The 10,149-nt window shown below is 56.2% G+C and overlaps 1 protein-coding gene across 1 annotated transcript; it reads left to right on the top strand.

The window, feature by feature from the left end:
- Positions 1-623: 623 nt before the first annotated feature.
- On the top strand, positions 624-8,886 carry RTN2 (reticulon 2). The gene is made up of 10 exons (XM_019425984.2): positions 624-850; positions 2,750-2,794; positions 2,916-3,386; positions 3,493-3,750; positions 6,173-6,380; positions 6,720-6,858; positions 7,013-7,082; positions 7,209-7,255; positions 8,062-8,120; positions 8,383-8,886. Exons 1-10 carry the CDS (start codon positions 817-819, stop codon positions 8,462-8,464), a joined length of 1,413 nt encoding a protein of 470 aa, XP_019281529.1. The 5' UTR covers positions 624-816; the 3' UTR covers positions 8,465-8,886.
- Positions 8,887-10,149: the final 1,263 nt, after the last annotated feature.

Below are 10,149 nucleotides of genomic sequence, written 5' to 3'. Positions count from 1 at the left end.
CCTCTCGGTGGGTTACGCCTACCTTCTGGGCCGTGTCCCCAACCCTGCATGTTGTTATGTATTTTCTCTAGGCCACACCTCTACCTCCTGGGTCTTTGACCCCGCCCAACTACCTGCATCATTCTAAATTAATTTAAGCTCCACCCATATCTGAGCTCCTCCCCTTTTCTCAAACTTTCGGAGTAGTTTCCCCTGCCCCCTTTCCCACTCCCTCTTAGGATCTCAGCTCAGACCCTACCTCAGAGCGGTAGGATCTTTATACCCTCTCCTGAAAACCTCCCCTGGCTCCGCCCCAACCCACTCTGAGATCCACGCCCCCATTCTAGGTTCCTTCATCATTTTCCCTCCTGAGCCCCTCTCACTACCCTATCCTAGGCTCCGCCTCTCTGCCGCTAGAGGCCGCCCCCTCTTCCATCTAGGCCCCGCCCTTCAGACCGCCTTCCGCGCCTTTTCCGCCGGGTGGTGTAACCTTCTAGCCCCGCCCCTTTCGTAGAAAAGCCACGCCCACCTCCCCTGGCCCCTCGGTGTTTACCCGCCTCCCCCCCTCCGCCCTTCCTCAGGTCCCGCCCCTCCCGTCCTCTGGCCCCGCCCCCGGCCCCGCGCTGCAGTGCCTTCCCAGCCGCGGCCCCGCCCGCCCCCGCCGAGCGGAGCAGAGGGCGGCGGCGGCGGCGGCTGCTGCTGGAGCGGCCCGGGAGGAGGAGGCGGCGAGGATGGCGGCGGCGTCGTGGGCGCGGCGGAGATGAGCGCCCGAGGCCCCAGGCCCAGGGCGGCGTGGCCGGAGTGGGCGGGGGTCCCGATGCAGGCCCGAGGAGGGCCATGGGGCAGGTCCTGCCGGTCTTCGCCCACTGCAGTGAGTAGGGGGAGGCTCAGGCCGGGTGTGGGGCTCACAGGCCCGGGTGGGCTCCTCCCCAGTAACCCCTCGGTGCCGGGCCGCGGGAGAATTGGGATGGGGGAGGAGGCGAAGGAGACAAAGGAAGCTCTCCCCTCCCCCCGCATTCTAGCGGCGACGGGGGCGACCTGACCCGGAGGACCTGAGTGAGTCAAGGAGGAGGTGGGGGGCACTGAAATAGCTGGCGGTGGGGGGGAGCGCCGGGCTCTGGGATATGGCGCCGGACCCCACCCAGAGATGAGGACGCTCGCCGGGAGCTGTCCCCTCGCCCTGGTGCTGGCCGCAGGCGGCGGGGAGGGGAGTTGAATGGAGGGGTAGAACCGAGATAGAGAAGAGGGATCTAGCCCCCACATCATCCATCTTCGCATCCCACCTCCGTTTTCTGCCCAGACTCAGAGGCTGCCCCGACCTCGCCCAAATTGTCCAATATCCCGTCCCTTGGACACAACCATCCCTGGGTTGGGGCCAGGACTCCTGGGTCCTTAGTGGGCTTTACCACTGATTCGTAGTAACCCATTTCACTCCGAGCCTCTAAGTCCCAGCCTCCGACTCCCCAGCTGCCAAAACGAGGTGGGAGCAGGGGGTATCTGATTTCGGTTTCCAAACAGCATTAAGCATCTCCTGTAGGCAAAGCCCAAGGCTAGCTCTGAGGGGCTAGGTTCCACAATTGAAACTGCCTTCCCTGATCCCCACGATCTCTGAGACCTGATCCCCACGATCTCTGAGACCCCACTGAGATCTCTAACAGTCCTCGTCTAACATTCTCTGTCTCACACCCCTGTGGCTCCCACAGCAGAGAATTTCAGCTTTCTCAGACCTAGCCACTTGCATATCATAGGAGTTCAGATGCCAAAATTCCAAGAATTTGTTATTTCAGCATTTTAGAGTATCATCCCCACATTCTAAGATCGTGTCCTTACCTTGGCTTACAAAGGAAGGCCCTACATGATCCCCACCACGACCACCACTCTGCCTTCGTCTCCCACCCAATCCCTCTGTTCCAGTCATACCTTCACACCTCCCTGTTCCTCAAATATGCCCAACGTAGTGCCTGCCTCAGGGCTTTTGCACTGGGCTTTTTTCTCTGCCTGGAAGACTCTTCCCTGGACATCTGTGTGGCTTCCTCACTTCATTCGTCTCTGCTCAAATGTCATCTTATCAAAGAAGTCTTCCTGGAGTGCTTGGCCGCCTCAGTTGGTGAAGCATGCAACTCTTGATCTTGGGGCCATCGGTTCGAACCCTACCTTGGTCGTAGAGCTCACTAAAAGAAAGAGAAGGAAAAGGAGAAAAGGAGGAAGAGGAGGAAGAAGAAGAAGGAGAAGAGGAAGAAGAAGAAGAAGAAGAGGAGGGGGAGGAAGGAGAGGAAGAAGGTCTTCCTGACCACCCTGTCTGAAATAACACCCTCTCAATTTCTCTCCCCTCACCCTGCTTTATTGTTCTCTACACACTTAGCACCCAACATCATATATTTAATCCTGTATTGTCTATCTCCCCCGTGGAGTGTTATACGAGGGCAGGGTTTTTGTCTGTTTTGTTCACATTTGTATTCTCAGTCTAAAACAGTGCCTGGTATACAGCAGGTGCTCAATAAAAGGTTGTGGAAAGAATGAACTAACTGAAACTTCCTAAAAGTCCTAATTTGAAGATTCTAAGATTAAGACTCCTGGATCTTTGAAGGCTGAGCCCCTGATAGCAGTATAGTAAGGTTTTACGGTCTGTATGCAGAATGCTCTAAAGGTCCTGTGATTCAAATATTCTAAGATTCCTTAACTCGGACCATCCAAGTTTCCAGGACTGGCACACTTCTGTGATTTCGACAGGCTAAGCTTCTAAGAATCTTCGATTCTTTCCCTCTCGCAGAAGAAGCTCCGTCTACAGCCTCTTCTACCCCTGACTCCACAGAAGGTAAGTGGAGGGGGAGGACGTGAGAGCGGGACTTGAAGGGGCTCACAGTTGGGGGGAAGGTTGGGGAGAGTGGGCCAGGGCCCTGCTTCGCGCAGCTTATGTCCCCCTTTGCTGACTGCAGGAGCGAACGACGACTCGGATTTTCGGGAGCTTCACACGGCCCGAGAATTCTCAGAGGACGACGAGGAAGAGACCACGTCGCAGGACTGGGGCACCCCCAGGGAGCTGACCTTCTCCTACATCGCCTTCGACGGTGTGGTGGGCTCTGGGGCGCGCCGGGATTCAGCTGCCCGCCGCCCCCGGCCCCAGGGCCGCTCAGTCTCAGAACCGCGAGACCCACCCCCTCAGCCTGGCCTGGGCGACAGCTTGGAGAGCATCCCCAGCCTGAGCCAATCCCCGGAGCCTGGGCGCCGCGGTGACCCCGACACTGCCCCTCCGGTAGAACGCCCCCTGGAGGATCTAGGGCTCCAGCTCGACCGGCTGGACTGGGCGGCCCGGGGAGCAGGGTCCGGGGAAGATTCTGCCACCAGTAGCTCCACTCCGCTGGAGGACGAGGAGCCTGACGGATCGGAGGTTGGAGAGGCTGGGAAAGGTGAGATGTCCGAGGTTCTGGGATCGAAGCCACCAGGGGTGGGTGGTCTCTCCTCAGGGCACCTCCAAGGCGAAAGCTCACACAGCCTTCTCTCTCTAACTGCCAGAACTGGACCTGCAACACGGAGTCCCTCAGTCTCCGCCTCCGGCAGTCTTGACTCCGCAGCCCAGCCCTGGCTCTGGAACTCCCCAGGCGGGTACCCCGTCCCCTTCCCAACCCCGGGATTCGAACTCTTGGCCTGATGAGCCCTCACTGGACCAGAAAGAGGAAGAGCCGTGGGGGCCTCTGGAGCGGGAGCCAATCACGGGGCAGTGCCTGGATAGCACGGACCAATCAGAATTCACATTGGAACCACTCCTTCTAGGTAAAGTAAAGGTTCTTTTTTGAATCACAGAGAGGGTAGGAGAAATGGAACTTAAAGGGACCAACCTTGCGAAGGACGTGAGGAGGCGGAGAAGAGGAGGTGTGGGTGTTGGCTAGGTATAAACTCCATCCTTTAAAAAAAAATTTTTTTTCCCGTTATCTAAGATTGCCATTGGCTCTTTATATAGTTCGCCCTCCCACTTGAGAAGTTAGCCCTGCTTTGAGCCTTAGGATTGGCTGATTGCTAAAATAATAATAATAATAATAATAATAATAATAATAATAATCCCTCTTTTGGAGTGCTCCTCCTAGAGGCTGACTTTGGACAGGACAGATTCCCGGGGGGGGGGGGGGGGGGGGGAGGGGAAAGGCTGTCTTCTGGATGTGGCCGTGGGGCATTTATAAGTAAACTCTACGCCTTTTAAAAACTCTCCTCTTGCCTCACCGTATCCACTGGCCAGTGGGATATAGACCCCACCTTTCTCTAAAATAACGCTTAGCTTCCATAAACGCCCTGGGTTGGTGATAGACATCACTGCTTTCGGGTGTTTACAAAAGAGCCACCCCTTTTGGGAACTGTCCCCACCCCTGTGGAGAGCCATTGGCTGGGTCCAAAGGGGCCCCGCCCCCTATTCCCTCGCTCCGGGTTCCACCGAAGTGGGCAAAATCCCTGAGAAGTAGCGGTGTCCGCAGCCTCTCACTCGGAGCGGAGATGGGGAGTAAAGGTGGGCTTTCGGAGCGGGCTGGGGGGGACTGGGGTTGGGGGACTGTGTAAATGGGTCCAGATTCTCTCTTATGTCCCTCAAATCTGCCGGTATGTTTCCTACTGGTCCCAGATTCCCCAGCGCTGCAGGCTGGGGCTGGGGGGCTGCAGGGGTGTCTAGAGAAGGCGTGGAGGGAGCGTGGGGTCCTCTCTCCCCGGGGCAGAGGCTTTGGGGCCCAAGAGCAGGGAGGCCCCCTCCCCCAGCCTCAGGCCCAGGCGGTGCTGTCACTCAAGAGCTGGACAGGCCAGCACAGCTGTGGGCCAGACCCCCTCCCCCCAGCGTGCCTAAACTTAGCCCCCGCCTCAGGCGACCCGGCCCCTCCTCCACCCACTGGCACAGGCCTTGGGGAGCCTGCAGGGGAGGGCCCTGCATTGCGGGTGGGGGGAGGCCTGCCCTAGTTAGAGGTAGATGGGAGACCATGTATAAGGAAGATACAGAAGTGAGGAGAGTCAGACTCTGAGGGGGACCAGTCAAGACGGGTCAGAGTTCCATCAGAGCGAGGGTGGAGGGGGTCTGGAAGGGTTCAAGGCTCAGATGGGATCATATTATTGGGAGGGCTGTTAAACGTTTGGATGGGCACAGTGAAACGCTGGAGGGGCGCCTGGCTGGCTCAGTCGGTAGAGAATGCAACTCTGGATCTCCACTCTTGATCTCAGGGTCATGAGTTCAAACCCCACGCCCGGCATAGAGCCCATTTAAAAATAAATCAATAAAACGTTGGCGTCTGGAAGTCATTGGTCAGGGCTCAGGTTGGGCTTGTGAGGTGAGCTTAGCATCTCAGAAAGGAGTCAGAAATCTACAGAATCTCATGGGGCCCTTAAAAAGAATGAATTAAGGGGCACCTGGGTGGCTCAGCCAGGTCAGCAACAGACTCTTGATCTCAGCTCAGGTCACGATCGCATGGTTTGTGAGTTCGAGCCCCGCAGAGGGCTCTGCGCTGACCGTGCAGAGCCTGCTGGGGATCCTCTCTCCCCTCTGTCTCTGCCCCACCCCTCTCGCACTCTCTGTCTCTCTCTCTCAAAATATATAAACAAACTTAAAAAAAAAAGAGAGAGAGAGAGAATGAATTAAGAGCTATGCCAACTGACTAGGAGGGAATTCTAGGGCAGGGGGAGAGAGCGGGATGTGCGTAATACAGAAAAGTATATATAGGGGGGCACCTGGGTGGCTCAGTTGTTTGAGTGTCCGACTTGATTCCCGCTCAGGTCATGATCCCAGGGTTGTGGGAATCCAGCCTCAGGTCGGGATCCATGCTGAGCCTGGCGCCCGCTTGGAATTCTCTCTCCCTCTTCCTCCCTCTGCCCCTCGCCCGCCCTCGCGCACGCTCTCTCCAACTAAAAAGCAAAACCAAAACCCAAAAGAAGTATATGTATGATTCCATTTTCCATAAATAATGACTAAAAATTGTATCCACCCATAACACATGGGAGGGACGGAGACTGAGGGGACTTGCTACCTGGCTACCTTGGGTTTTCCAGGAGACGAGGGGGAAGCAGCTCCGAATCAAAGAAGACAACGGGAAATTGGGAAATTGAGTTCGGGCTCAGGCCAGATGCGTCAAGACGTCGTGGTTCAGCCCCGAGTTTGGGAAGCGGGAGGTCGAGAGATCAGCCAGGCCAGGTGCAAAGCCCAGCCTGATCGCCCCCTCTCCCTCCACAGTGGCGGACCTGCTGTACTGGAAGGACACAAAGACGTCAGGAGTGGTCTTCACGGGCCTCATGGTCTCCCTCCTCTGCCTCCTGCACTTTAGCATCGTGTCCGTGACCGCCCACGTGGCCCTGTTGCTGCTCTGTGGCACCATCTCTCTCAGGGTTTACCGAAAAGTGCTGCAGGCCGTGCACCGGGGCGACGGCGCCAACCCCTTCCAGTGAGAACCCCCGGCCCTTAACCTTGACCTCGGTCTGAACCCCAGTGTTGGGCGGGCTGACCCCCGACCTCAAATCAGGCGCCGCTCGTGACCCATCCTATTCGTGTTTCTGACTCCGGCCCCCTTCTGACCCTGACTTCCAGCCCTAACCTCCGATCCTAACCTCTTACCCTGAATCCTCGATCCCATCTCCTGACCCTGACCTTGACCCTAGCCCTCTCTGGGGCTAAAAGCCCTAGCCTTCTCCTCAACCCCTATTTCTTGCCCCTGTCCCGGCCACAACCCTCAGCCTGGGCTGCTCCACACACTGAGTTGCCTTACACCCCTTTGTCCTCTCAGGGCCTATCTGGATGTGGACTTGACCCTGACTCGGGAGCAGATGGAACGTTTGTCCCAGCAGATTGCCTCCCGAGTGGTCTCTTTGGCCATCCAGCTGCGGCATTTCTTCCTGGTAGAGGACATTGTGGACTCCCTCAAGGTGCCTCGAAACCTACACTCCCTCCTACCCCCTCCTGGGTTCCCACCATTCGCCTTGCTGCCCTTGGGGGGTAGGAGGGCCGTTGCTGGCTAAGTTCACAACCTGGGGAGTGCCCCTAGGCTCTGCTGACCCTGACCCGACCCTCCCCCCCCAGCTGGCCCTTCTCTTCTACATCTTGACCTTCGTGGGTGCCGTCTTCAATGGTTTGACTCTTCTGATTCTGGGTGAGCCGGGAAGGCTGTGGGGAGCAGGCGGGGAAGTGGGTCATTGGGGTTTGGTGGGGGGACAGGGTTCTAGATGGAGCTGTCAATGTCTTAGGAGAACCCTGACCTCCATTTCTGTGCCTACAGGAGTGATCGGTTTATTCACTGTCCCCTTTCTGTACCGGCAACACCAGGTGAGTGTGACAGGACCTCTCGGTCGGCAGTGTCCCAGCCAAATATGGGTGGTCTGATGACCCCCACCCCCTCTGCCACAGCCAGGGTCCTGTGGACGGATGTCCCCGTCAGAGACAGGAGGACCAATTGGTGTTTCTGCCCCGAAAGAGTCAGGGTGTGACTGACATGCCCCACCCCAAGGCAGGTGGCCTAACTGATGTTTTCACCCTGAAACTGCCAGGGACTGACCTCGAGGTCAGTATCCGGTCAGAGGACTGTTGTCCGGAACACTGACAGAACCAGAGGCCAACCGACATATATCCTATCCGGAGACAGGCAGATGGACTGACGATCCCTTCTCCAGCACAGCTGACGACCAAGTGATACACGTGTCTGCCAGAGACAGTCCTGAGCCCCTCCCATGCCGGCATCATCAAGACTCCGAAAGTCAGGAACACTGCGAATTAAGCCAGCATTTAAGTCAATCCACGCAGGAACTTGGCAGCTAACGCCAGTTCCCTCTACTCTCACCCGACTCACACACAGACGCACTCACGTAGGACTCACTCAGAGATTCATAGTCACGCCCAGGAAGCAGACTTACTGGCAAATTCTCGTCTACCTGACATCATTCCCCACGCAGAGCTTGGCCCAACCGACGGACACGTCGGCTCGAACTTCTGATTTCCAAGGGTATGGTGCTAGGTTTCGAGTTGAGTAGTGGACCACCTTCCCCAGTTTCTCAAGTGGAGGTGGGGGAGGAAGCAGCCTCCTGAATGAACTGGGGAGAAGAACCCCTCCAATCTCTCCTTCTTGGTCTCCCCAGGCCCAGATGGACCAGTATGTGGGATTGGTGACCAATCAGTTGAGCCACATCAAAGCTAAGTAAGGGCACGGAATGGAGGCGGATGGGCTGGGGGACGGGGAAGCTTAGGATTTTTTTCCCCCAGATATCACCTGTTCCTAAATCTCTTGGGGCCAATGCCCCCTCCTCAAAGGGTGACAGACAATCCCAATGCAGGCCATTAGGTGAACGGTAGGGGCTGGCTTTGGGCCCACAGCTAGCTCCCCCGTCCCGATTTCCCCTTAGTTCTCAGATTCCTATCCGTCTTGCTGCAACCTGTGACTCCGCCTGTTTCTCCCTCAGGATCCGAGCTAAGATCCCAGGGTCCGGAGCCCTTGCCTCGGCAGCAGCCGCAGTCTCTGGATCCAAAGCCAAAGCCGAATGAAAGGGGTGTCTCTGCCCTCGGGACGCCTGCCCCCATCCCCCGCAGCCCTCTGCCCAACTCCATCTCCCTTCCATCCCCACCCTCCCGCCGCCTCCGCCCGAGCCATTTCCCGGCGGGTGTCTGGATCACTCGCACCAGGGAGTTTGTGCAAATTGCCTGAGCGGCCAGGACTACATTTCCCAAGAGGCTCTGCTCTAGGAGTCCAGGAAAGGCGAGGCACCTTGGCCGCGGCGCCTGCTGGGAGTTGTAGTTGCCTAGATAGGGCGCCCGCCCTGCACTTCCGCGACCCTGCCGCTGGAGGCGCCGTCAGAGATTGGTGTCTCCTGGACGCCACTAGCCCCAAAGCCAGGGCTTTGCATGGGGCCCAGGGGAGGCCTGAGCTTGGATTTACACTGTAATAAAGACTCCTGTGGAAAACCCAAGGCCTCCTGTGCTTCCAGCCTCCTCCAGCTTTCACCTTCCTGCACCGAAAAGCACCTAAGTGATATCCAAGGAGGAATCTTCCCATCTCTCCAGAAGAAGCTCCCTCATAATCTGTTTATATTCTGAAATGATTGAGGGGATGATGCTGAGAGACCCTCGGTCCCAGGGCTAGCCAAGCCTTTGACAGCCACTTTCCCTGTCTCTGCTCAAGGCAGACATCACTAGTCGATCCCCACACTCTGCCTGCGGGGCAGCGAGTCTCATCTGAGTCCCAGACCCGTGCCCAGCTGCCTTCTGGAACAACTCCCTCCACAAACATATCCAAGCCTTTCCCTTGTCCTACCTGATGTCCAGCTCAGGGATGGCCCCTCTGCCACTTGGTCACCAGGCTAGAGACCTAGGTATGGTCCTGGATTCCTAGTTCCTGGCCCCCAACATCTAATAAGTCAGGAAGCCATGTCTTGTCACTCTCAAATGTCTCTCCTCCAACTTCTTTATTCCACTTGCCCTGGGACCCGGTAAAAGGCCCCATGGCCTGCCTGGGCCTCGGGTTCCAAAACCGAGGGAGAAGGAGGCAGGAGACTGGGTTCTAACAACCCACAGACCTGGATTTGAATCCAGGCTTCACTATGTCTTGGCTCTGTGACCTTGAGCAAGTGACTTCATCTCTTGGAGCCTCAGTTTCCTCAAATGAAAAACTGTCACCATAACCGTGCCTACATGCAAAGCTCTTGGTACAGGGCCTGGCATATAATAAATACCCAGTAAACACAAGCTGCTTGTTAGCTGTGACATTGTTTCCAAACCTCGATCATCCCCTCACGACCTTCATGATCTTTCTCTCACCCGTTCTATTTTTCATCTACTATTTTCCTTCAAATTGGTTAATTAAAAATAAAACAAATGTCTTTTAAAAAAGAAATGTAATTCGCCACCGAGGAAGTCAGGATCACTTGCCAGAAATAGAAGATAGCAGTAAAAATAAACACAAAACTATTAACATTTAAACTGTTTGTTCGTGCATCACCCAAAATCATCTCATTTGCCTCTAGCGACGCATGTCACATTTTAGGAGATAATGATGTTACGGGAGTAGTAGTTACAGCCCCAGTCTTCGTGTGTAGGAGTTGCCTAGCAGCAGCTCTAGACACACACACACACACACACACACACACACACAGAAGGCTTAAGGGGGCTTCTCTTGAATATAGATTTGCCAGGCAGGGTCAATGTGTTAAATTTCCAAATTAAAAAATAGCGGG

The sequence above is a fragment of the Panthera pardus genome, unplaced genomic scaffold (assembly GCF_024362965.1).
Source record: "Panthera pardus isolate Hobbes unplaced genomic scaffold, ASM2436296v1 HiC_scaffold_18, whole genome shotgun sequence".
NCBI lineage: Eukaryota > Metazoa > Chordata > Mammalia > Carnivora > Felidae > Panthera > Panthera pardus.
This window is presented reverse-complemented; position numbering and strand designations above follow the sequence as displayed.

Bases quoted from the DNA above. Each gene is read 5' to 3' on its own strand.
- RTN2 (XM_019425984.2), top strand. From the start codon at position 817: ATGGGGCAGGTCCTGCCGGTCTTCGCCCACTGCA. The intron at 3,387-3,492 runs GTGAGATGTCCG...TCTAACTGCCAG, and splicing joins GGTTGGAGAGGCTGGGAAAG to AACTGGACCTGCAACACGGA. The intron at 8,121-8,382 runs GTAAGGGCACGG...TTTCTCCCTCAG, and splicing joins TTGAGCCACATCAAAGCTAA to GATCCGAGCTAAGATCCCAG.